This window comes from Drosophila simulans, chromosome 2L (assembly GCF_016746395.2).
Source record: "Drosophila simulans strain w501 chromosome 2L, Prin_Dsim_3.1, whole genome shotgun sequence".
Taxonomy (NCBI): Eukaryota; Metazoa; Arthropoda; class Insecta; order Diptera; family Drosophilidae; genus Drosophila; species Drosophila simulans.
The window spans coordinates 6819610-6847069 of NC_052520.2; the positions used below are offsets into that span (position 1 = coordinate 6819610).

At 44.0% G+C, this 27460-nt stretch overlaps 3 protein-coding genes and 1 long non-coding RNA gene across 7 annotated transcripts; 3 read left to right on the top strand and 1 right to left on the bottom strand.

Annotated features, from left to right (window-relative positions):
- The first annotated feature begins 5023 nt into the window (after positions 1 to 5023).
- LOC6731277 lies at positions 5024 to 6601 on the top strand. The gene has a single exon (XM_002078398.4). It carries the CDS (start codon positions 5150 to 5152, stop codon positions 6383 to 6385), a length of 1236 nt encoding a protein of 411 aa, XP_002078434.1. The 5' UTR covers positions 5024 to 5149; the 3' UTR covers positions 6386 to 6601.
- A 231-nt stretch (positions 6602 to 6832) lies between these two features.
- Positions 6833 to 13585, top strand: LOC6731278 (HEAT repeat-containing protein 1 homolog). Its single transcript, XM_016179682.3, has 4 exons — positions 6833 to 8142; positions 8252 to 8514; positions 8577 to 12287; positions 12354 to 13585. The coding sequence occupies exons 1-4, from the start codon at positions 6974 to 6976 to the stop codon at positions 13499 to 13501; spliced, it is 6291 nt and encodes a 2096-aa protein (XP_016023841.1). The 5' UTR covers positions 6833 to 6973; the 3' UTR covers positions 13502 to 13585.
- A 67-nt stretch (positions 13586 to 13652) lies between these two features.
- LOC6731274 (sodium/hydrogen exchanger 9B2) lies at positions 13653 to 23009 on the bottom strand. Of its 2 annotated transcripts, none has more exons than XM_016178834.3 (6): positions 22744 to 23009; positions 16773 to 17093; positions 16448 to 16556; positions 15342 to 15596; positions 15101 to 15273; positions 13653 to 15046 (listed from the first exon to the last, which is right to left on the bottom strand). In XM_016178834.3, exons 2-6 carry the CDS (start codon positions 17079 to 17081, stop codon positions 13766 to 13768), a joined length of 2127 nt encoding a protein of 708 aa, XP_016023842.1. In that variant the 5' UTR covers positions 17082 to 17093; positions 22744 to 23009; the 3' UTR covers positions 13653 to 13765. The 2 variants fall into 2 exon arrangements, with proteins under 2 accessions (XP_016023842.1, XP_016023843.1); XM_016178835.3 differs by lacking the exon at positions 22744 to 23009 and adding an exon at positions 17163 to 17303.
- On the top strand, positions 19570 to 26395 carry LOC27208560. Of its 3 annotated transcripts, none has more exons than XR_006542193.1 (4): positions 19570 to 19811; positions 21628 to 21710; positions 25346 to 26011; positions 26066 to 26393. It is a non-coding gene; the product is annotated as an uncharacterized LOC27208560 (long non-coding RNA). The 3 variants fall into 3 exon arrangements; XR_006542194.1 differs by lacking the exon at positions 19570 to 19811 and adding an exon at positions 20864 to 21549 and having other exon boundaries at positions 26066 to 26395; XR_001600931.3 differs by lacking the exon at positions 19570 to 19811 and having other exon boundaries at positions 20864 to 21710; positions 26066 to 26395.
- The last annotated feature ends 1065 nt before the right edge of the window (positions 26396 to 27460 follow it).

A 27460-nucleotide genomic window follows, 5' to 3' on the forward strand; every position in this document is an offset into this window, starting at 1 on the left:
AAACCTCGATGTTTTGCCTACTTATGACCACTTAGCACGCAGCAGCTCTCCTTGGGGTTTCGTCCAATTAATATTGAATTTCATCCTATATGCAAACAGTGTTTATGGAGTCACATGCCAGCCAAGTCCATGTCCCCGGGTCTCACCATCACCAGCAACCACTTCATGGTCCGCAGCATTTGTAGCCACCATAATCAGCGGCGACAAGCGAGGGCCATACATCATCGCACCGAGCAGAGCAACATATGTCCAAATAGAGGTGGGTGGGGGCCACAACCTCGAAGGGAGGACTCGGAATGGGCATTGAAATCACTCGGAATCGGAGGGGTGAGCTGGCAAACAACAGTGTGTGATATTTTGATCAGTCGAATGTGTAAAAGTCATGGAACAAATCGAGGCTCGTTAATAGAAAACAATTAGATTCCATTCGTTTATTCGACTTCGGTTAGCCAGAGGCTGAGTTCCAGGTGGCCAAATGGAAGGGGTGAAGTGAGCTGTGCGCGGCACGTTCCGGCTAATATACGAAATGAAAAGTCAACTTTCAAATCATTTATCTTGTTTTCCATCAGTTGCGAAGATAAATCGCAAAGGAAAAACCTAAAAAAAAGAAACGGACTGGAATTGAGAAAAAATGACAAAGGCACGAGTTGAAATGATGCCGCTAAATGAAATTGGCAATGGAGCCGCGATGCCTTGAGCATGTTGTGAATGCGAAATGAACCGGGTGACAGTGACACCCCAATGTGGTGACCCAGACACCCACCAGCACCTGGCTGTCAACCCTTTTTGGCCCGGCCCTTTCGTCATATTATTATTCAAATTGAAGCCGTTTTTCCGTGTACTTTTTGCATTTTTCCACCGAAACTGAAATAGCTGCCCCATGATTAATTCACACGGATGCGAGTGGGCTGTTCGTGTTTTCCAGTTGTGGGATCTTCAGACGGCTGACCCTTAACCCTTCTCCACCCAGGACACTTGTCTTGCCAATTGCTTCTTTGACAAATTGTAGTGGCCGTGGTGTCAAGTTTCCCAATTCGAAATTAGAAAAATGCAGAGAAAGCATTTAAATTAAAGAAAGCTGAAAAATAAATTAATACAAGTCAAGAGCATTTATGTAACTAGAAAAGAAGTAACGTAATCTGCTAATTGGCAAGTGCAAATAAAGCGTTTTAAAATTTGCACATCTGAGTTCAGCCATTTGTCATGTGCAATGCACGTGGCGCATTGAAAAAAAAGATGGGATGGATGGATTTGTTTTTTAAAATACAACAAAATCGCAATTGGCGAATCAATCAAATTTCGCAAATTGCCTGCTGATACAGATACAATGTATCAAGTTACCCAAAAAAAAGAGCAGTTCCATTTTATCTATAACATTTTTAATTTCCTAAAACATTTTCGCTGATTGATAGGTATCTTTTTTTTAATATTTCTTGCAATTAATTTAGAGCACTTCTATAGGATTTTCTATAATATTTTAATGCAATTCATAGATCGCAGTAATGATTAAATTTTATCTGGCAGACTTAACTGCTCCGACTTCTGGCTCGCCCACATCGTGAAATGCGAAAACATTAAAATGATAAATGAGTGCGATTATTCCCTTATTACCATCAAATTAATAATGCTCCTCTGGCTCTCAACTTTGGCCCGGTAATCAGTTTAATTTTTGTTTTCCTTTAGCCACTCCCAGGTAAAAGAACAAAAAAAAACACGGGTAACCAAGCGATTTATTGACTAAAAATGAGTTACCACGCAGTGGGCCATCATAAAACAGAGCAAATAGTTGGTCACTTGTAACGAAAGTGCGAACGTGGAGATACCCTAGAAAGCAGCAACTTCTAATATTTCTGAATATAAGAAATATAGTAATAGAATAGTATAGTAACGTGACAATTATTTTAAAATCAGGGAACTTGCTTCCATTAACAACTCAAATTCAACAAGTTCACAAACCTATAAAAGAATACAATACAAATAAGTACGTTAAAGGATATTCTTTCTATTAATTCTTATACATATTTCTTATACATATTGTTAAAATTATATTCATTTGATTTTATACAAATATTATCTAGTTTGTAAGTTATCTTGGTGGTTAACAGACATACTATGCTTTCCCAGGGTAGCAAGAATGAGTATATGAGTAACCCACCGCCGAAATCAAACACAATCAAGCGAATTGGGTTCCGTTCCAGTTTGAGTTCCAGTTCGGGTTACTTTGCTTGCACAGCCATTTGAGGTTGTCCGTTCGTTTGGTTAAAAATAATCCGACCACTTCGTGTGGCCGCAAGGACACCCAGGATGGCCTCCCACCGCGGTAAACATCGTTTGTCAAATGCTCCGACTGCCAAGGACTGCCCCCGTCCAGCTCCAAGCCACGACAACTCGCAATGCCATCCTGCCCAGCTCCAGCTCCAACTCCACCTCATCCTCCACCTCCATTTCCAGTTGCAGTGTGTCCGGTGTGGATGGGTGACTTCCTTCCTTGGGCAAAGGACTTACGTGAGTCGCGGCCGTGCGATAAAATAACCGGTTACAAAATATTTGTTGACATTCCGCGGTAAATTACCATAATTAGTTGATTCGAGCGACCGACCCATGTTTGATCGGGCTGTCATGGGTTAAGGCACCAGTGGAGTGGAATGGGTGTGCGTGCAGCGACATAATGCCAAACAGGGCACTGCCCACTGCCAAAAGGATAATAATTAGAGCATATGTACGGATTGAGTGCAAATATTGACAGGAGCTGGCGCCCTTCCTTTCACCCATTTGTCATCATTCCGGGTCGTTCTGGTGCGTAAACTCAAATTAATCAGCCGCATATCAATATCCGTGCAAACATAGCTCCACATCAAAACATATGTATGCATATAAGCGATACATATGTCGCAACCTTTTGGACGTGGATTTGCCTTGCCTCAAGGATTTCCCCTCAGCCATAAGGATTGTGTTCTGTTGACAGTAGTTTGGGGGTGAAGGTTAGTTAGCATTCTCGAAGCAGGACAAGGCAAATAGGTTCCTGGAATGGGATAGTCGGGATTTGTACAGCAAGTAATGTAAGTCCTTAAAGTAAAGTCAAGGAATTGAGCTGAGACTTATTTTTAAAAACCATATTTATGGGTCAGTGCAAGAGCATTACTTCATAATTCAACTAAGAACATATTATTTTTAGCAAATCTTGTAATATTTTATATAAGACTTTCAATATCATTGCAGTTATCTCCTATATCTTAACACCTAAGAAAATACCCATAGTTCGTTTCATTCGGCTCCCAATGACAAACTCATTAGTTAACATCCCTCTGATCTCAGAGCAAACAGGGTGACCACGACTTCCCAGGACCGAACCAATGAACCACAGATTAATCCCAAAGCCACGACGACAATTAATATGCAGCCAAATCCACGCCCCCCAAAAAAAAAAATGGGCAAACCGGTCAGTGGAAAAGAGATTAGGACAGTCAAATGACTTTAAATTAAGCCGATGTGCGTCTGTCGGCCGATTTAATTAAAATCAAAACAAAATCTTTGCCCACCGCCACGCCCCTTTCGGTGGCAGCAAATAGACAAATAATAAAACCATAAATAATGCAAAACAATAAACGAGCAAGTATTCATAAATTATTAACGCAGGAGCTGCTGGCCGACAAAAGGCAGCGCAAATACCCAAAATATTTTGCCAAAGCATTTAGAAGGACAATGAGGCACGAACCAGATGACAGAATCCGGGGAAGAATAGCAAATCCCCGCAGCAAATAATTGAGCCTCATAAAGGAAATATCATTCATTGATTTTCCCCCGGCAACCACAACAGATTCTCGACCTCTCATCTTCCCCAGCAAGTGGATGAAGTCGTCGGGCGGTTGCAAATGGTCCTTGGAATGGGAATGGGCATGAGCATGGGCATGGGGTAGCCAGTGGTGGTTAGGTGGTGGGTCATGGGGCTTCTCCTGGCAGGCTATATGGACAGCTGACGAAACTATCCACCTAGCGGCGAAGGAAGACTTTCACATGAATCCCAAATCTATGCCTCGTCATGATTTGCACAAAAAACTTGAGCTGGCAAATTTGTCAGTGGGCACAAAGGACACGGCAAAGAAGAGGATGAGGGAAGCGGAACTGGAAAAATCTAAGGACGAGTCAGGGAGAACAAATGATAAATTATTGAGGGATTTTCGTTAATTTGATGACACTGATGATGGCCAAGGCCAGATTATCCTGACTGCCGAATTTTGATTGGGCCAAACAGGGAACAGAATACATAACTCATAAAATAACTTGTAATGATTTCAATTTTAAAACATATAGATATACTTAAGTTCAATTAAAATCCTTTCGTAGAAATTTAAAAAGTACCATATGGCAGCTAATTTTTATAAGTTTAACAACATAATTTTACCAATTTCTTTAAAGCTAGCCAGACAAAATACACTTATAATATATCTATGAGATGTTGAACGGAATTCCATTAAAAAAAAAAAATGTTTTTAGACTAATACTTATTTCCATATTTAAAAAGAATATGTTTTCAATTTTCAAATTGGAATTAAAGCAATAAGCTGAGTATATAGCTATGCAAAAGATGCCATATATTTTATACTTATGGCCTAAGGCAAGAAAATATAATTAATTTGAGGTCGAGCTCTTGGTGTATTTAACGTATTTAACTGATTTATTCATTAACACTATTTTTCTTTATTTTGTTTCTTTTTTCGAGCGCATTAGTCGCAAGTGCGTCTTCGCTAGCTTTGGAGTGTGTACTCGCTAAAATGGAAGTGTGTACACACTCGCTATCATTTTCCTGAACCTAAAATGTTGTACAGTTTGAAATTTTAGAGACATGTTTATGAATGCCTGAATTTGCTTGTGTTAATAGGAGTCTATGAATAACTGTCAGATTCCGACAATCCGATTAAGTGGCATCTTTTAATCCACAAGTTTAAATAATAATAATTTAATAATCACGATATTGAATTTCAGATGGTTGGCAACGCGATACGTAGCATTCTGAGTTGACCCGACAATAAACTGGTATGTAGTTAGTAGCCAGTTGGTATTTTATAGGGGCGGTCACACTAATCCGTACCCAAAAACAATCAACCGATGCGAAAAGCATAACAATTCGAAAGTTTAAAATTCGGTCAAGATGAGCGCCTATTATCGGCGCGCGGCGTTGCGCAAGAAGAGCCCCAGCCGCGGATCGTCCTTCGAGTCGGAGATGAACGAGTCCGGCTACACATCCTTCCTGGCCCTGCACAATTCCACCGCGGAGACGCCATTTTTGTTGGAGGACGCTGAGGGTGAAAATTGTCGCAATGCATCGAATACCCCTACATTCTTTCGGGGGCTGAACACGCCCAGTAGCCACCAGGAGCAGGACCTTCACTGGGGCAAGCCCTATCCCAGAACACAGCCCCAAAAGAAAATTTCCGCGGAGGAGGAGCCTTTCTCTATGACTCCGCGTCTGCAGGATGAGCATAGTCTGCCCAAGCGGCGCAAGAAACACTTTCAATCGCCACACAGTAGCCCCAAGAAGTCCAAGAAGCTGCTCTTCCCCCACATAGAAGAACCGCCCAAGAATCGCTTCTACGGAGGTGTCGAAAAGCTTGACATAGTGGCCAAGCTGGCGCAAGAGCTTCCGGCACTGGAGTGCATACTGCGTCATGTGGGTGCCCACACGCTGGACGTGATGACCAAGGTGTCGCCGGCCTGGAAGCAGGCCGTTTATCGCAGCCAGCGCGACTTGGAGCGCCTGCAGAACCACCGACTCAAGTTGAACCTTACCAAAGAGAATCCTCACGTGCCCAAGCGGTGCAGCCATGTGCCCAAGGCAAACCACACAGTGCCATTGCAGACCTCGAACCATAGCAGCCTGGCCAACAGCGCCGCCTCGCTAATGGACTCGGGCAACTCGAGCATCCACCTGATGGACGTGGATGCCGGAAGGGTTCTGCGCGAGCAAACGCAGCGCGTCAAGTGTCCGCGATGCGGACGAGGCAGCCGGGTTTTCATAAGCGAGGCGGCCAAGGGTGTCGAAAACCTATTGTCGCAGACCCTGCCTATTGGACGTACAACCAGCACATTCCCCTGCATGACGGGTCCGCCTCTCAAACGCTTCCTGTCCCTAGATCTTGACGAGGTCAAGAGTTCACCGCAAGGACCGCCATACAACTTCGCCGAATGCACCAGTGTCATCTGCCAGTTCCGGTTCTGCGTCAACTGTCTGTCCAAGTCGCATCCCGGCGAGCGTTGCCTGGTCACAGAGCTGGACACACCATCCAAACTGATGATGCCACGGGAGCGACTGACGCCGCCACAACGTGCCCAGAGCCGTGATCCGAAAATCACAAGGAAGAACTCGCTCAAGCGGCTCTGCTTTTAGCTTTATCATAGGCTTTTAACTATTACAATTAGTATTCGATTTTTTCAAATCTCATTAATTCTGTATTATGTCCATCGCATTAAGTTCCATTTCATCACGTACATTCTTATATATGTTTTTAAATCGTTTCATGTAAGGTTTGTCGGAATTCTGTACCTCTGCGAGATTAAGTATTTTTTACACATGCAAAATATATAAATCATTTTTAAAACTATAGTTGTTATAATTATATTTGGGGGAAAGTGATTCCTGTTGTCTAACGTGTACGAATTTGTTATTATATATCATTATGACAGTCTTCAAAGGCAGCCCTAATATCTTAGGCTTAAAAATATCATGGTAAATATTTTATTATTATTGTTGATTGCACTTATAAAGAAATTCAAACACAAAATGTTTAAAATCAGCTGTGGTATACACCGGTTTGTGTCTTTGCTAACGTTAATGCGCGGTTTTTGCCATGCGCCTACTTGTTCATCCAAGAGATCACTGGCCACACCAACAAAACACGTGTGGAGTGCGGTTGCCGCACGTTTATTATTCTCCGTTTTTACCTTTAATTAACTTGAGAAGAAACGACCATCCAAGATGAGTACTGCGTTGGCACAGCAGCTGCAGAAATTGGCTGCGCCGCAGTCGTCGGTGACTTTGGCAGATGCACGAAGTCGCGCCTCCATACTCTTCGATCCCAAGGAGGCGGCCACCAAGGAGCGGCGGTCCATCTATGAGATCGGGTTGACGGGACTGCAGGAGCTGACCGACTTTAATCCGGCCTTCAAGGAGTTCCAGCTGACGTTGTTCGATGAGGCCACATTGACCCTGGAGCGATCCGTGGAGCTGCCGGAGATTAACAAGATGCTGGACGCGGCCATTGCCAAGTTTTTGCGCCTGCTTTCGCCGTACCTTCTGCTCCGACCCGCACACATGGCCTTCGAATGGTTGTTGCGACGATTCCAGGTTCACGAGTATAACCGGAGAGAAGTTATGGCCCTGATTCTGCCCTATCACGAGACTATGATATTTGTCCAGATCCTTAAGACCATGAGGCTCCGGTCATCGGATGGAGACTGGTACTGGCTGCGCCCGTTGCAGCGTCCTGGCGTTCCGCTGGCCAAGACTACTATTGTTAACAGAGCCGCCAGCAATCCCGCCTTCCTCGGCTTCATCTGCCAAAGTACCCAGAAGGCGGTCAAGGAACTTGGTCCTCGAGCCCACCAACTACAAGCCCAGATCAACTTCTATGCCACCGTCGTAGTTGGCGCCCTGCAATCGGCAAAACCACTGCAGGACTGGCACATCACCACTATTCTAGAGTCGCTGCTTCGTGGGCTGGTTTCCGATAACATCGACTTTATGGCAGCCGCCTATGTGATCGTTGCTCAGCTTGTTTCCCGCACCAAGCTCAAGAGCAAGGTGTGCAACGCCCTGCTGGAACGCGTGGCCAACTGCCCGTTTGAGAGGCTTTACAGTGAGTCGCTGCTCCTCCTTGTCTGTATTTATGGCAAACAGCAGGCCGCATTACCGCACTTTAAGCCGGAAACCATACTCAATCTGGTTGGGAAGAAGTGGCTCATCTCCACTCTGTCCTCACTGGCCAAGGGTAACATCGCCATCCAGTCTATCTGCATGCCACTCATGACGGGCGCCGTGGCCGCCATTCGGGAGGATGACGCCTCTTCCAGCTCATGCAAACTGTTCTTGGACAACCTCCTGTCAGAGGTGCCAATGCCAAAGCCGACTGCTCAGCAACTGATCAAGTGAGTACTAGAAGTATCTATCGAAAGTAATAGAAAAAAGTATTTATACACTTAAATTTAAAACGATTTCAACTGCTCCGATCCAATTAACATACTTTACCCATTTCAGTTGCTTTTTGGATACTTATGTAGAGATTGCGATCGATGCACCAGAGCCCATGGAAACCAACTCAAACGACGATGACGATACCATCGTAATTGATTCGGATGATGAGATCGAGACGGAAAAGACCACGTTCCAAACCTGGTATTCCACTTACCTCGAAAAACTGGAGAGACGCTATCCAGAAGCTTTTGATCTGAGCGTTAAAGAGGCCTTGAGATCAAAATCCTCCACAAGCAATCGCCAGAAGGCTTTAAAGTTGGCTTTGGGTAAGTAAAAAATAATATTATTTATATTTTTATTATATTTAATATGTTTTATTCGTTCTTAGGCTTCCGTCTCAACACTACTGATGAAAAAGCGAAGCACGCATACGAAAAACTCTATCACTACAGCGCTGACTGGCGACTTAGTGCTGTGCAGAAACTACTCCAGAATTTGAATGTGTCTAAAAAGCGGGAGAGAAGCGTTAAGCTTTTGCAGGAATGTCTCCCCGATAGGATAAATGATGATAGCGGTGCTGTGGTCTCCACCATGCTATCATTGCCTACCGAGGAGCTCGCCGAGATGTTGGGTCCGTTGCCTCTGGCTCAAACCCTATGTCGTCTGCTGTATCGTGCTCAGTCCGAAAAGGATGAAGAATGGCAACCTGTGGTTCCCCGCGCTGTTCGTCACTTGACCTCTGCCCTGGTGAGCGGAAGCTATGACACAAATTTGGTGCTATTAGCGCTGATGCCGCTTCTCTTTCCTGGCGAAGCAATAGCTGAACACCAGCACAAGGCTCTGCTTATTCTACTTGGCAGTGATTTTGTCAGTAAAGTTCCGTTTTTGGCAGATCTTAAAGTGAGCAACAAATTCAGCGACTTTAATGTCGGCGAGCACCGTCAACACTTCCTGGACATCATAGCGAGCAGCAATCAGGAACTGAGTAGTCAGGAACGTGCGTTGCTCCAAAGCGTAGAAGATCATGGCGGTGAGTCGTACATTCAGAAAGCCTCCCAGCTGACGCACCTGTTACTCCTGCTGACTGCCTACGCCAAGAGGGAACTACAACCTCGGGAAAGCCTTCACATGTTGGAGAAAATCGGACTTTATAGCCGGCGCCTCCAGTTCCGTGTCGTCAACGGTAGTCAAAACACACAGAATTGTGCTCCTCTACAATTGTATGTTGATTTCCTATTGACTTTGGTTAAGAACACCAAATGGACAGCTCTAGCTTCCACTCCTTGGAATCAGATGACCGATGAGCTTCGCCTCTGTCTGCGCCTGCTGGAAATAATATGCGCCCAAGTGTTTTCGGAAAAAGCTGATCAGCCAGAGCGTCAGGAGTGGACACGAGCCCTGCAGCAAAGTTTGCAACTAATCCTGCCTGAAGCTCAAGACAGATTGGATGTGCTATCAAACTTCTATGTGTTCGAGCGACTGCCAGAACTGTGGCCTCGAGACTCTGACTATGCCGTGTTCCGGTTGCAAGGATTTATTATTCTGGAAGCGGTGCTGTCCAACCCGAAATCCCAAATAGACTGCAGCCTGGTTCATGTGCTGCGGGTGGCCAACGCCTGTGGATCTCCCTTACAAACTCTGCGAGTGCAGGCCATTAACACTCTGCAGTTAATCAGTAATCGCAAGCTGGTGAGCCATGTGGAGCAATTGGTGCGATCGTTGCTGCAGCGGAAGAGTGAGTTGAGCATGGATCACGAACAATATGCCCTGATTCTATACACCATTCTGGAGCCAGAGAATGCCACTGCCAAGGAAAGACTCGTGCTGTCAAAACTGAAACGATCTATTTTAGCTTTGACCGCCGATCTGGAGCAGTCTCCCATTTGTACGGCGTCTTTGCTTGCGGCCCTGAAGCACGTCAACGATGAGAATTTCTTAAACGATTTGCTGCCGCTGGGTCTTGACTCCCTGAAGAAGATAACTGCGGGAGAAGACAACAAGCATATAAAACGGCTGCCATGGCCACATAGTGAAATCTACAAGTCGGTAATAGAGAAGTTTGAGGGGCGTATTGCGGTGAATGTGTTGCTGCGAAAGGATCTGGCTTGGAAATTGTTTGAGGACAGCTTCGCCCAGTATGACACCTATGTCGAACTTGAACAGAAGCTACAGCCTCTTCCCTGCGTCCTGCTAAACAGCCTCACGCCGGAGACCTTTGAGCAAATGCATGCCAAGCACAAGATTGCTCTCATCAAGCTGATAGTAGAGTCGGCTACCAATTCGGACAATGACAGCATATTCTTGGCTGGCCATCGTTTGCTGAAGCGCTGCCGTTTGGATTGCCAGCCACTCGTGCCGATCCTCTTGGAGATGGCCAACACCAAGGTGCAGAAGAAACAACCAGTCAAACGACGATCAGTACAGGCAACCCAACTGAATTTGACCAGCCCATCCTGGAAGGAAGGAATGACTCTTCTCGAGCTGTTGGAGCACAAGAAACAGCTGGTTGGAGCGGAGCTGCTGATACCACCGCTCTTCGAACTTCTACAGGCCTGTCTTGCGATGGAAGAGCATAGTGCCGCTGAGTATCCCAAGCAGCTTATTCTCTCGAGCTTGCTGCACTGCTGTCAGACGGCACAGTCGGCCGGTGTGCAGCTCGTTAAGGCTATGCCTGAATCTAGCTTCCGCATCGAGTTGGTGGTGCAATCCTTGAGGAATACCCGCAATCCGCAGACCCAGCAGCATGCGCTGCTTTTCCTGACTCACTGTGCTGGCATGTATCCGCAACAAGTTCTTCACAAAATCGTCGAAATCTTTACTTTCGTTGGATCCACGGTGGCGCGACACGACGATGCCTTTAGCCTGCATATAATTCACAATGTGGTGGAGTCGATTATACCAATTCTGCTTCTGAATACCGGAAATAATGAGCTGGTTATACCCGTGCTTAAGGTGTTTGCTGATATTTGCACGGACGTGCCGATCCATCGGAGATTACCATTGTATGCTACCCTGTTCCGAGTTCTGGAGCCCAAGAAGCACCTCTGGCAGTTCTTGTGCATTATCTTTGAGTCTCAAGTGCTTCTGGAGCAAGTTCCGCAAAAGGTGTCCACAGACAAGTCGCGTCTGGACTTTGCTCGTGAACTGACGTTGATGTTCGAAGATCCGACGGTCGCAATTCAGACCTGCATCCGTTTATTGGATTACCTGGCCAAGTTGCCGGCAACCAAAAGCAGTACTTCGGGTGGCTCAGGCTCCTCTGCGCTTATCGCGGAACAACAGCTCTTTGATGTTCGGACCCGGACGTTTAAGCAACTGCGGCACTATAAGTACCTCATCATGGACTTCCTTTCTGGAATTAGCAGCTGCAACGAATGGGAGAAGAAGATGAAGCGTCCTGATCCCAGCGAGCTACTTCCGTATTATCAGGAATTTATCCTAAAGACACTCGCGTATGTGGGCGTACTTAATGGAGCATTGGAAGCAGCCTCCGAAACGCCTTCTTTGGAGAAGTTCTGGCGCGTGCTAGCTAACCATGCACACGATGTCTTGGATAACGCCATCGGTCTTTTGGCACCGCAACATTTCCTCAGTGTGATAACCGAGCTACTGAAACATGATCATGTGTATGTGCGCATTAAGGTGATGGACTTGTTGGTGACCAAGCTAAGTCCAACGAGCGATTACTTCCAGCAATCCCCCGCTGAACACTTTGGAGTGCTTTTTGCTCCTTTGCAAGAGATTATCGACGGTATTCTGGAGGGCAGTTCCAACAGTGCGCAGCAGGCGAAGCTTCAACAGACTGCGTTGCATGCCCTACAGTTGTTGGCCCTCCATCACGGACGCGACTACATCGAGGAGTGCCGCTCTCTTTTAGCCACCTTGACCAAGATCACCAAACGACGTGCAAACGTGCCCAAGGCGGTAGTGGGCAATGTGGTGCTGACCCTCGTCGAAATCTGTGCAAGTCTTAAGGCCCACGCCTTGGCCCAATTGCCCAAGTTCGCTCCCCAACTTACAGAGTTACTGAAGGAACAGGTTCAACAAATGGCTTCCCTTAAACAAGGTCCAGATTACGTCTGTTCCACCCTTGTCACAGGTATGATCCGAACAAATTCATTTGGAAATATATTTCTCAACTAATGTTCCAACTATTCTATTGTAGCACTCCACAAGCTCTTCAAGGCGTTGCCGCTTTTCTTGGGACCCTACTTGGTGGACATTATCGGAGGCTTGGCGCGCCTTTCTGTGCAACTGGAAAATCCACAGCTGCTGCAGGATAAACGCACACAGGTGCTTAAGCAGAAACTGGCGGAGGTTTGGAGTGCAGTTGCCCAGGGCGTCGAGGTGCGCATTCTTGTGCCCAGTTGCGCCAAGGCGTTCTCCAGCCTATTAGAGCAGCAAACGTACGACGAGCTAGGACATCTCATGCAGCAGCTGCTGCTGCAGAGCGTCCGACACAATTCAGCCGCTCAATTGCAACCGGTTCAGGATCCCCTAAGCGAGCTATTCCTGCAAGCACTCAACTTCCGGCTGCAAGTGCGTGGACTAGGATTGCAGAGGCAATTGGTTTCGGATGTAGAGTCTTCCATAACCGAGACCTTTGTGACGTGGATCCTAAAGTTGTCCGAGACCAGTTTCCGTCCCATGTACTCTCGGGTACATAAGTGGGCACTGGAGAGTACCTCTCGGGAAACGCGTCTCACCTACTTCCTGCTGACCAACCGGATCGCCGAAGCTCTAAAATCTTTGTTCGTGCTATTTGCCAGCGATTTCGTGGAAGACTCTTCGCGCTTGCTGACGGAGCACAACTCAATCCGCCCCGAGTTCGAAGTCGAGGAAAGGGAAGATGATGTGGACCTGTTAATGGCAATACTGAACACTCTGCATCATGTGTTCTTGTACTGCAACGAGGACTTCATCAATGAGCACCGCTTCAACGTGTTGATGCCACCGCTGGTCAACCAATTAGAAAACGATCTAGTTCTGGGGAATGAGTCGCTGCAGCAAGTTCTCAGTAACTGCATTGCCCAGTTTGCGGTGGCCACCAACGATGTGATGTGGAAGCAGCTCAACAGCCAAGTGCTCCTAAAGACACGCACACCCACTCCCGAAGTGCGGATTCTGGCATTCAACAGCTGTGTGGCTATCGCGCGCAAACTGGGTGAATCCTATGCCACACTGTTGCCGGAGACAGTTCCATTCATCGCTGAGCTCCTGGAGGACGAGCACCAGCGTGTGGAGAAGAACACCCGGACTGCAGTACAGGAGCTAGAAACTATTTTAGGCGAGCCGGTGCAAAAGTATCTATAATTATGGGAGAAGAGATTTCTCCAAATGTAAAACGTTGTGTACTCTTATACTGTCATAAAGAAATCTATTATTACATTTTTAAAAGTGATATTTCAGTCATAATCATTAAGATCTTCAAAAAATCTGTATAACTTAGTTAAAGAATTCGCAGTTCATTAACTTACTCATTTATTCGGAATGCAGAATCCGCTTAATCTAAGTGTACAATAAGAAAACAATCAACATTATTCTTGACACAACAAGTGGAGCGAATCGGAAGCGGGACTATGTGTTGTATGTGTAGGAAATGCTGGGGATGTGGGCGTTGTTGAGCGTGTTGTCGTGCGTCTCCTTGTCCTCGGGTATCTCGGGATCCTCGCGCTCCTCCTCCTCGTCGATGATGCTGATATCGCGAATGGATGGCCGGTGGCTGCGCCGCCAGCCACTGAGGTCCTGAGGCTGCTTGGTCTTGGTCAGCAGCTGCGTGCCCGTCACCGAGATCATTATCGCTCCCAGCGGAGCGGTCAGAACGATGCTGAACACGCAGATCGTCTGCACAATGTTCGCCCAGTTGCGTTCGTCCTCGGAGGCGTCGTCTCCGAGATGCTTCAGGGCCACCGGACCGAGAGCCGCCTGCACCGTTGCCTTGGCCATCCACGACAGTCCCACAAAGAACTTCTCCTTGGTGTTGAGGCGATCTCCGAACGCAATACCCGCCGTGGTAAAAATCCGCAAAATGGCGCCCGTGAAAATGCATGCCGCTCCGATAGACACCGTGTGTGAGTCCAGCTCGCGAATCTTAATGGTGGCACCGGTCAGCCCGAACAGAATTGGCTCGAAGATCATCCAGAAAATCTCGAAGGCGGTGGAGACTGGATTGTCCTCCACATCCCAGCCATCCTTGCACCAAAACAGATTCGAAACGAAGGCCGAGAAGACCACAGCCAGGGGTCCGGCTCCTTCGAATCCCAGCTCCTCGCTGCCATAAATGGCCATCAGTCCGCCGGTGAAGAGCAGCAGCGTCCGCAATGGCACCACATATGCGTCCCCCTTCTCCGGGAAGATGCGGGCCAGCGAGCCCCAAACGACGCCAAAGCCCAGACCGCCCAAGATGCAAACCGGTGCCTGAGCGATCTGGTAGGCGAGTCCCTTGTCGGAGAACATCACCGTGCTGATGATGCCGAATATGGCCACCGATAGGGCATCGTCCACTCCGGCCACGGCCACCACCAGGGTGGGAATACCCTTGGCCACGCCATAGCCCTTGGTCCGCAGCCGGAACAGGCAGGGCACCACCACGGCCGGTGACACTGCGGCAATGATGGAGCCCAGCAGGAAGGCCCAAATCCAGGGCAGATCCAGTAGGAAATGCGACATCACGGCCATCACCACCGCCTCCACGCACCACGGTATGATGCCCAGCTTCAGGATCGTCTTGTACACCTTCTTGAAGGCCTCCGGCTCCATTTCGAGTCCAGCTCGAGTCAGGATTATGGTAAGCGCGAATTTGCGCAGATGAGCCGTCACCTTGGAGAAGTCACCATCAATGTCGGCCCAGCCTACATTCTGTAAACAATGATTGTTAAGGGAGGATAAGAAATAAAAATATGTGGAGCTCACCTGGAAGAGTATGCCCACCAGGAGCATGCCAATGAGACGTGGCAAGGTGGTCAGCGATATCAGATAGCCACCGAAATTGGCGGCCACAGTGAGAACGACCAGGCCAAAGAGCTGCCCGCCAGGGGCAGCCGAGTCGCCGATGATCACAAAGGCGGTGACCCAGATAAGGACACCTATTATTAAAGAAATAGTTAATACAATTATAATAAATTTATAATTATAATTATATTTAAATACTTACCAATCAGAATAATGGAAATTAGGCGCGATACCGTTCTAAATGTGGGACACAGCGGGTAGGGGAATATTTTTTGCCAGAAGGGTGGCTCCCAGGACGCGGATGGCTCCTCGCCGCGGCACTTGAGGCAGAAGTTGTACATCCAGGACTCCTCGACGTAGTTGGCACCGCCATTGCTGCTGCCGCCTCCGTTTTGACCCATCTGGTGGCCATTGTACTTCGCATTGAGCACGTCCAGCGCATTCTGTCGATAGTTTTCTGCGAGAGAAGAAGGTTCCAATGAGTGATGCAAGCCATTGGGCTGGGTGCGCCAGCACCTAGTACTCAGTTTGCAAGACCTCAAACTGTATATTATCTTCGCAGTCAGGAGGGATCTCTAATTAGGTGATAACTATGGGCATTATTATATCGAAAGGGGAATGCGTCAAAGGCAAGACCTACGCAACAATATTTTGATTTGGCAGAGCCCACTTCCCCCGGCTCGCTAATTGATAATGTTGACTGGAAAATGAGGTAGACATCGGAGCGGTAGCCGCCGATCAAACAACCGCTTCAACTTGATATATTTGCATTTTTTTTTTCAACTGGTTAATTCAGGTTGAAATTTCAATGGGACCGTGAAAATGAGGCGCCGAAGTGATAGGAAACTTCCTATCAAATTTGGGAAAAATACATATCATGTACTCTAAGTGCTATTATATATAATTGGCGCCAATGGTCGGAAATACTTTGTTGAATATTTATATATATCGTGTATTTATAAAATATATATAATAACACTTGCTCAAATTACAATTTAGCACGTTTGCAGAAGAATTTTAAGCTTCATTGAGACGCCTATGATTGAGTTTTTGAAACGTGTTAGTAGCGAAAATGCTCAGCACACGTGAGAACTGAGGTGTAGACAATATACGTCGCAGACTATATAAGAAATATTTTTGAAATATCTAAGTATTCCGCAGATATATAGCTAATAACCACATAGTAACCCGCAGATACATTGCTAATAACCACATAGTAACTAATTTGGTATTAGATTATACCAATACTCTCGCTGACAAACTGGTTTTCTAGACAAGAATCCTGCGATCCTGGACAACATCACTTACCATAGCTGTGAGTCGAGACCCGATCACTTTCGTTGTCATGGGGAGCGGTATCCTTCAGGATGCTCTTCCTTCGCGCCGGTCCAATGTCCGTGTGCGAATGTGTGGAAGTCTGCGATGGTAATACAAATCGCGATTAATTTTGTTAAATAACAATACGTTATCGCTGGTTCACAAGCGTGTGCCCATATACATATGTATATATATATTTCATTAGGCGATTATATGGCCAGTAGTACATGGAAAATCCGTTTTTACGATGCAACCAACAAGCGGAATGATCGCAATCGCCGGCGGTTAATGAATTGATATAGCCAACAGCACTCACCTGTGAAATTTTACGCCTCGGATTTTGCTCATAGGCGGGATTATCGTATCCGGTGCCGAGACCTCCATTCCCGCCGATCATGGGGGGATCGGAAATAATGCTGACCCGCCGCTTGGGTTGGCTCTCGATGACGATGGTGCTCCTGTGGTTGCCAGCCCCATTGCCACTGCCATTCGAATTGGGCATGGGCACGTCGCTGGGCACTGGAATCGGGGTCGGAGCGATGATGGTCGTCGGTGTGGTTATGGTCGCTGGTGCTCCGCCGACGGAGGGATCCTCGCGAGCTTCTGGCTCACCCGTGGCCGTCATCTTCTTATGGCTCTGCCGGAACGAAGTTTACAATAAGTTAATCGTTTAATGATTCGATTAGTAAGTAGCCTTTGTGCTTACACTAAACATTTGACGGCGTCGCGAATCAAATGTATGAAATTATTTCGAAGCGATTCGCGAGTTTTTACAACTATCTCGTTCGACGTTTAGCAATGAAATAAATTCATTACCACTCGGTGGCAATCCGCCAACTCCAGGTGGACACACACACTCATAAGGGCACACACACACACACATTTGCAGGCATCTGGTGGCTACACTGGGCGAAATGGCGAGGCGCTAATTGAAAAGCCAAACAGCCATTTATCAAAGCCCAGGAAAATGACAGGTAATGTGATATAAAGCGTAATTGTGGGAATTAATGCCCTATTTTTCCAATTCATTTATTTATTTATAAACTACTCTGAAAATTAACTAATAAAATATTTAACATTGTCATATAATTCATTATGAGAATTATTGTGCTCTTTCTTTAATTTATTTATTCATTTATAAGCTACCATAAAAATGAACTGTATTTTATTGCGATTGTTAGTAGTTATGAGAAAAATATTTTTTTGGTTTTTTTATGATTAAGAATTTAAAACACGGCACATAATTAAATAACTTCATAGATTACGTATACGCACTGTATGCCTTCTGAGAACAGACAAATAATCAGAAAATATATTGCTTTATCTATTACGTGATTTTTTCTGAACATATGTCGTTATTATCTTTTAAAATATTTTAAACATAAAATATTTTTGTTATTATCTGATTTATTTATTTTTCGCAGTGCCCTTGTGAACTTGTAAAAACGTTAAAGACTAACGTAAATATTAAATAAATAGTGTAAAATCTTCTTAAAACCTCAATAAAAATTAACGGCAATTAGCTTTAATTATATCACCTGCCCCAAAAAGATACACATGATATGCGGTTGATAGATACTCCCATATCTCCAGCCATGAATATGTAAAAACCAGGTCGGTTGCCGCTTTGATGACCAAGAAGTTTTTTAGCCATTTGTTTGACATTCAATTATGACGCGTTTATCTAAACAAATTCACGTGAGCTGGGCTTAATATCTGTTTAATGTGCCCCCCTCCCCCCAGCCCACCTAATTTCTTTTTTTTCCGAGACGTCTCGAAATAATGAGGCTGATTTGATTATTTTATACATTTGGTGATTATTTGTTTTTCGGGGCTTTCCGTTGTTTTTGCTATTTTTGCGGTTCGGCGGCGAGGAGAACAGAATGTGACATCAAGTCATGCGGTTCGTTAGCTGAATGCTGAAATCAAACAAAGCCACAGGCATGTTGCTTGTGCCTGGCAAAATGTTGATTTAAATTGTTGTTCCCTGACATCAACCCCCCTCCCCCCCTGAAGTTGGTCCAAACTTGCGTTATTCAATTCGCTAATTTATGGCTCACACAAAAACTGGCGGCAAATAGCAGGTGACAGATCTGTCCAAAATGCGAGCACATTGGATTTGAATTCGATGGGCAGATACCAATGGAGATGAGATTTTATACATCTTATTCAGTTCAATAACTTTATCATTAAACAATGTGCAACATGTTGACTATACTCACACGCTCTGATTGGAGTACCAAATATAGACTTAAGTGGGCGGAAAGGGGCAAGATGGTAGACGATATCAGAAATGTTGGCAACGGAAAGAGACTATTTGCAATCACAACTGCATAATTGGCCAGCCACGCTCAGTGTTTTCAATTTTCACCTCTAATTAGCGCCGATTCAACAAAAAGTGCTGCTATTGATAGGAGTGATTTGCTGTGATAAAATTGTTTTGGACAATATTTAAGTTGGGACAGTCACCCCAGCAGCGATTTTCAATCTTTTAGATCTCAATCTAAAGCCAAGCCATTGGTTTTGATTATTTAGTTTTTACTTAGTTTCTTTTTTTGGGGGGGCTCGGGTCTCTAATTGACGCGTGTCTGGTATCAAACAGACCCGAGTTGACAAACTTTTCGACACTTCATCATCATCATCAATATATCATGGGTATATTATCGTCACGTGCTATCATGCGAACAAATGGCGAACAAAGCGGCTTAATTAGCATTCGTGTGTCATCTGTTGGGCTTTTAAGACATATAAACAAATATATATCTGGCTATAAAACAGTAAGTGTTCATCATCAATAGGCCATCGTATGTGCCAGATAACAGGTCATCCGTAGGGTGAACAACTCGTGTGATTACCAAGTTAAGATTCAGATGTTAACTTACTATGCATTTCAATTTTGTATTATTTTAAATAAACTTTAGTTTTTAACTTCATCGTTATTAAAGCGTTTGCAATTACACAATCCCTTTGATTTAATAATTTAGCTAATTGCTTGCGATATCTTGAGTTTCGCTTTGAACCCTTGTTAGTCATTTTTGCATTCAACCTGGGCTTTCAACGATTTTGCCGCTCTTTGACCTTGCCGTAGGTTGCACCCACCCCCATTTGCGCGCCCACACCAAAAAAAAAGCATTTTGCATTGCCATCGAATGAACACAACGGCGAGGAACGATTCTACGTGACATGTTTGCCTGATCGGATTGGCCAGGGCATAAGCAAATTCGAAGCAGTTAGTTAGCTTGGGTCAGTTGGCCGGAGCGGTTGTGTTGGCCAGCTGGAGATTCGGATTGGGAGAACTGGTCAGGTGGCCGGATTACTTAGCACGAGCGGTGCCAAGCCGTTTTTGGCCCAAAAGGTTTTCCCTCGCACGCTTCAAAACCCATTGCACAATGGTCATAGCCAAAAATTGGGGGATGGGGAGGGGTTTGGGGCGCAAAAACATTTACATTTTACAACGATTTCGAAATTGGGCAGGTAACCAATGGATTGGGTGGATGGGCTTGGTTGGAGAAGTAGTATCCGTATTAGTAGCAGCTACCTGTGACGTGATTCACTTTCAAACCTGGTCAGACGACAAACGCATTTCAGTGCTTCGTCTTTGGTTTTTCTTTTCTTTTTTTTTTTTTTTGTAAATGGCACGGCTGTTATCCCATAGCCATTGTGTTAATCTAATCGATTGACGGAGTTGAGCGTTGTCTACGGAACTGCCCAGCAATAGATAATCAGCAGAGATAATAAGGTACGCGCATTCTTACACAATTAATCCCCAAAGCACTTGAGTGCGGGGAGTGTGTAAATTTTGAGAACAATTCACTTGAATCAAATTCAAATGGAGGGAATACACAGTCGGCTATTTCCACGGATTCTTATCAATCGGAGTCACATGTGACCAATGGCGAGGCAGATATGATGATATTGGACACTTGGCTAATCTCCGCTGGGCTTTTTCCGGCTGCGATTAGCCAGTTGTAGGACTGTTAATTGCTTTTAGCTGGGATTCATGGAAACATGTTCTTCAAGGTGCAAAGTTTATGTGTATAAAAATACTAATAGCTAATATGGTTAAATACACACATTTTCAGCTAAGTTACTCCTTGTACTTAAGCAATCGCCAGAAATGACATGGAATATTTTGAAGAATATCTATTAAATGTTTTCTTCTGATAAAACCAATGATCACAATGATTCGTCGCACTCTTTATTGGGCGCCAATAAAAACAGAGTTTATTACCATGAATAGGTTCCTGGGTGCTCAACTTCAGATTGACGTCAAAGGAGACGTCCTCCAACTCTCACTTAGCTCCAGTCCAATCGTTCAATTGATCAATTAAATGGTTTTTGCAGAGACATTCGAAGAAGTTGAGGAATATTCTTTAAATAGCGCTCGATTGAAGTTATCAAGTGCTAGATGGCATCGTTGGAATCTTTTATGGCCGACGGATTTCGTTGGAGCTTTCAGAAAGTTATCTACGGCCGTATATTTGCATTAATTTATTGCAAATATAAAAGACTTTTGCGATGATTGATCGCAGCATGTTGAACATTCATATAATATAATATATTCGCGGCTTATCTGACAATCGACGGCGATAGCAAAGGGCGCTATGGCGAAAAAGATTTAGCCATAAAGATCAAATCGGACGAAAGGCTAAATAAAAATCCACCAAACACTCGAGTTGGTGGTCGCTCATAAAAATCGAAGGGGCTAGGTATGGTATTGATAAGGGGGGCGGTCGGGTGGCGGTTAAACCCTTATCAATGCGCCGGACTACTTAATTGGCTTGATATTGCCCTACTACCCCAACTACCGTGTGGCCAAGTGTGGATTGTGATTGATTCCATTCCGAATGCTAAATACGCAGACGGGATCGGGTGCCCCTTTTAAATTGGTTTCACGATTGCGATCGGATCGCGAAATATGTGTGTGATTACTCCACTTACGAGTGTTTCATTAACAGACCCACTCCACTCGATTCGAATCTCAATCAGCCATGAATGTTGTTTCTATATAATCGGCTTCAGATTCGATTTCGATTTCGCTTTCAATTCAACCCCCTCTCCCCCTTCCCAGTTTGGATTTCACTGGGTCTCAGGTGCTTTCCACTGGGGGTTTATCTGCCTCAATTGCGCGAATTGTTTATTAAAACATTATCAATATCTGTAATCCACAGTCGGATCCACTTCACGCTGTTCTACACTCGTTTCGTCTGGCTTTGGCCTTTGTCATTAGTCCCATTGACAACTGCTAATTGTGGTAAGTGTTTATTGGCCCAATTTTCGAGGCATTCGATAAGATTTGGCCCGTGTATCACTCTTCTCGTTTAATTATGCATGTATTTCCTTTATCATCTCAAGTCTCTGGGTGAGACTTCCTCTGCTTATCTAAGCCGCACAAATAATGTACTTAAATGATGGGTATACTCGAGATGTTTCGGATAGAGGTTACACATTTGGGTAATATTTAGTGGTATCATAAAGGTGTTTTTCGGCACTATTTCATCTGGTTCATTGTTTATTCTATTGCAGTGCACAGCAAAAAAATTTAAGTTAAATATTAATTCATAGTCATATATAAGTTATATTACTTCGGATCTATGCAACTTCATAAGAGTGAAAAAAAAAATTTGTATCTTTAGGGATATGAAGTATCTAAAGTAGAGCAAGCTATATATCTTTGTATACTTCCTTCGCTACTTTAGACAGAATCTAAGTTGAAACGTAGATTTTCCAACTGCAGAAACCGTCTCTTTGATTGTGTTACAAAGTATATAATATATAATATAATATATACAATGCACAACCGTTATACGCACTGCGCATTTCCTTGGCATTGTGATTGATTTTATTGATACTGATACGGAATTAATGCGTTCTGGAACTCGTTCACAGCTTACATTAAAGGGTTAACCCGCTTGAGATGTTCGCTTAATAGCATTTAAATGATGATACAATTGGTAGCACTGCAAATTGATTTTCCTCATGCAATAAAATATTCTTATGCATTCATTTCGAGTTCATTAAGAAATCATTCACATTTCATTAATTTCGGTCAATATGCAAATGGGCAGCAAAACGTAAATAAAGTGAAATATATGAACCAAATTAATAACAGCTCAAAGTCGCAAGCGGGTGTTTTAATCATAAGCGCGTGTAATTTGCATTTGCACTGTTTTGGCTGCTGCTTTGGCATTTCGAAAACACGTACAGCCAGAAATGTGAAATTTCTTAAGTATTTACTTTATTACAGCCACTGAACTCGAAAGATGCGAATGAGTGGCAAAACCTACTTTGTATTCACACGGCGGCCAGGAGGAAATTAGACAACTTTCGTTGATGTCTCAAATCTGAAGGCACTTTTGTCACTTTTCGTTGTCTTCGTGTTTTAATCTTCTTCACTTTTCTCGGAATAGCGCCAATTCTCGACTAATTAGAACTCAGTTAGTCGTTCTGCGTTGACTTTTACTTTCATATTCACAGAACGCGATCCACGGAGGCGAAAACTGAGGCGAAGTCGATCCGCAACCTGGCCAAAAGCACGACTAAGTCGCTGCAAATTCCTGCCAGCGTTTTATAGGCACACACACACACTCACGTCTGTAAACGCGATCGGAAGAATTGAAGCGAATCGAATTGAAACCGCTCTCTTGCTCACCCATTCATTCACGCACTCACTCACTCACTCATTCACCTACTCACTCTCCGATTCGCGAAGAATTGCCCGAAGTTATGTGGTTGTAAGTCTTATCTTCTGGTGTGATCCACCCACATGAAAATAAAGGTGGCCCAAAGCCTGCTCTTCTGGTAGAAGAAGAGGCGTAAATCAAGGCGATCGGCAGCCAATGGTGTTAGCCAACTATATAGCTACTGCACTGTTATATCGCGAGCTCGAACTGAAGGCCCTCTCGAGTTGTACGATCAATAAAATGGTCAACAAAATAATTTCCTCAACGCTTCCCAGGCCATAAATTCAGTTGAGAATTTACCATTGGCGAATGCAATGTCATAACTGGTACTTGGCGATGTGAAAATACATTGTTTATATGGCCCTATATGTGACACGAAAAAGTATGCAATAAAAAATATGATTGATGACCCGAGATAACGAATGGTTTTTCTTTAATTAGGCAGTCTTGAGAAGCTCAATCAATCGAAAATCGAAAGCGTTTGATGGCTTTATGGCCACGTTAATCAATACGCATTGATATGGTCGCGACGTTGTGTTTGCCCATCGTTTGATGAACTTTAGAGGGGATTTGAATGCATGGCGGTAGAAAAGTCAATTAGTTAATTGGCGCTCTAATTGACTTGACTTTGCAGTGCTCGCCATGCGTATCAATAATACAAATAGCCTCTAAATATCTAAATACTTGCCCAAATATTATATTAGATTAATCATTTGGAGTAAATAAACACGGATAAAGATGCCACTTTGTTTATTTACCATTTGCATAAAATCCAAATGGATGATTTTCGTTTATTTAACTTGCCTAATTTCAACTGACAAATCGCGCGATACACTCAAAACTGATAAACGTGTTCTCTTGCAGACACTGAATAGTATTCCTTTTGATATCTGCGCCATAAACCGTACTCAAAGATTTCCACTGCGATTCACCTGGGTAAACTAACTTTGATTAGTGCAATATAAGTACATGATATGCGGTATTTGGGCAAAACAATGTTATAATGAAATCGTGCAAATAGTGCTTACAATTGATATTTTGGTTAAAATGATTATTGCTATTTTTAGCCAGAGATTAATTTGATATTTCTGACATTGCCCGCATAAAGGTATGCCGGCATAGCAATAAAATTGATTTCACTGCTGCCATTTAATATTTATTGTAAATTTGTTTATCTAATTTCCGGCAATATATTTACCTACTTTCTGTCTATCTGCATATTGTTTTTCGCACTCATAACAATTCGCAGTCAAAACGGCAAATGCCCGAATCGAATTCAATTCAAACAATCCGCAAAATTGCAGAAATGTATGAACTTTTCGCATGAAACTTCTCTAATTATTTGAGTGGCAAAGTGCAGATAAAATGCGTCATGACATCGAGGTGGCTGATGAAAATGCGGCTGGGTCAGGGATTCGTGCGGGGTCTCCATAAATTAACTTTGCCAAAATTACAAACATTTTCCCATTTCCCCCATTAAAACCCAAATCACGGTGCCACACACCAGCGCAGACATACATACATACCTACATACATATCCGTGTTGGCTGGACGGGAGTGTAGCAATTTCAATTAAAGCTAATTACAACCAATATCGACTGCCAACAATGTCAAGCATCAAATGCGACGAAGCCACCCAAGAGGAGCCAGCTCGATTGGTTGGCTGGCTAGCTGGTTGGTTGGATGGAAGCCCGGCTAGTGTCATGTCTGGGTCGTGCACTGCGAGAAACTGCGGTGATCCGCTCACAAGGTGTCACTCAGTGTCGCCGAAGGTCCTGTCTGTGGGCGACGGTAAGTCCTGCGCGCGGGGTGAAGCGATGCCTGAGTAAGTTTTGTTGTCGTTGTCACCGCCAGCCACTGAGATGTGGCCATTTGGGTGAACCTAAGTCTGGGGATAAAGCAAACTTATTTATTTTATTTCTTTAATAATTAGTGTTTGCATATTTCTTTTTTTTTCTGACCAAATAAACAGTAAATTTACGTGGATTTTTCGGGCGAAAACGATTTTTATTAGTTATGTTCTTAAAATATTACGCATACGCCCTGTGCACATGCCCATACTAACCAAGCTTCTTGTTAAGACAAACATTCTTTAGGCATTTTTCATCGTATACCTAAAGCTGCCTCTTTCGTTATTTATCGCCACATTATTGTGGTTTTAGGAGTTCAATTTTTTAATTTTTTTTTTTTTTTTTTACGCTTTAAGAGGTCCACCCTAAAGGATGTGTTTGGGCTGCTGCTGCTGGAGGGTCCACAAGCTAGTGTCTGAATTTGAGTCACAACCCGTTGCAAATGCTGGCGTTGTTGTCGTGGAATAATTAAAGCAAATTTGCACTTCAGACAGTCGCCCGTGGAAAAACAAGGCAAACATCTCAGCTCTCAGCACTGGCGACCCACAACAAGAGCGGTGCCGAATCACCAAACCCAGGTACAATCGAGGATACCGCCTCCTTAAGGAGCGACAAAACCCCAAAGGAATTTCACGGATAACAATCCGACTGCAGCATACCCCGTAATAAATTAAACCAAAAAGTATGGCATTCCTTGCAAGCTGCAACTTTAAGCTACGTAATAAACATGTCTTATCTTTAATATTAAGTTTTTAATGCTAATCTAGACAAAGACCTCTGCCATCGCATGCTTGTTACCTGCTTGCCAGCTTATCTGATATACCCCTTTCAAATAGAAATTCCGCTTATAACAACAACAACACCGTCAGCTGCCAGTGCCAACATCAACAAAAAGGGGTGCTCCAAAGTGTTTCGAGGACTCGTACCTCCTACGACGACAATTGCAACAACAGCAATGCAGAACAAAACGCCAGTCAGCCGGGAAAGTACGCAAAAAAATGTCTTTATGTACGAAAGGCAAGGTACGAGTATATATGTATATGTGTGTATGTTTATGCTACCATAATATGGAACAGAGCCAACAACACAAAAAACAATGCCAGTGAGTGGCACAGAGCGCTGGAACAGGAGCGGTTCATCTGGAGGAGAAGCTATGGTAATGCCACACTAAGTTTTGAGTTCCTAACTATAAGGATTATGTTAACAAATAGTTGCCTCTTTTATGCTAAGCAGATTGGAAAAATTACGTGTACGTAACTGCGTATGCGTCATTTTTTTGGAATTGCGTATACGCAGTTACGTATACGTATATTTTAATGGAAGTTAAGCCGAATATGAAAACAGCACTTAATAAAGATAACGATTAATTTGTTAAAATGTTGTACAAAACAACGTTAAATATTTAATATATTTCCATCATATCTTATTAGCTACTTCTAAACATAAACAACTTACTTAAGCAATAAAGTGCGTTTAAAATGTTTTTAATATTATTAAAAACTTTATATATTTCAAATATTAAAGTGTTGTTCTCGAATAAGGCAAACATATTTCGTGATCCTGTACTCCTCCTTTGCCGCTCCTGTGGCAAAGAGAACGAAGCGGAAAGGAGGAAACCGAACGGCGACCGCGATGACGGACTCGTGCGGATGCTGCTGATGCCGATGCTGATGCCGACGTGGATGTGGATCCCGACGAGGATGAGGATGACGATGCTGCTGCTCGGCTCTTCCTGTGGCTTTTCTCACTTGCTGAGCGCAACAAGGACCAAAAAATGCCAGCACGGCAACAACAATGGCCAACAACAATAATAATAGCGAATGGCAACAATAAACTGGGCTTGCGCCAAAAACGAAATGCGAAAATTTTGTGGGAAGAGCGAGCGAGAGTCGTCTTCTCACGACGGCAGGACGGTAACAACAACAGAAACAACAAAGGAGTAACGAGATGGGAAAACAAAATCACACATACACACACGAAGAGCGACTCTCACAAAAAGCTGCTCAAAGTCAGTGTTTCGGGTGTGTGTGCGTGCATGTTAGTGGGAGAGATTCACCCGAAAAAAGTTTTCAACTTGAAATTGAACTGTGTGTGCCATAGTTGAAGGTAGAAGAAGCAGCATCAGACAAATTGGAGAGCGCCAGTTGTTGTTGCTTCAGATGCTGATGCTGATGCTGCTCTTCTCTCTCCTCCTTCTCTACACAGAAATAAATAATTCTGCAGTAATAAATACGATAATGACACTCCACCTTTAATTTAAAATGTTTTCTTTTAGTGGTGATCAAACATTAATTAACCAGTGTGAATTAATATGCTAATAAAATCATTTAAACAATAATAATGATTTACAATTTATTTATTAGAAAAGCTCTCTAGTATTCGGTATATTTTAGTATAACTTAATAATAAAGTGGTGATAATTGAACAAAGCAATATGAAACGGGACATCTTATCAGAAAAGGCTTAAAAAC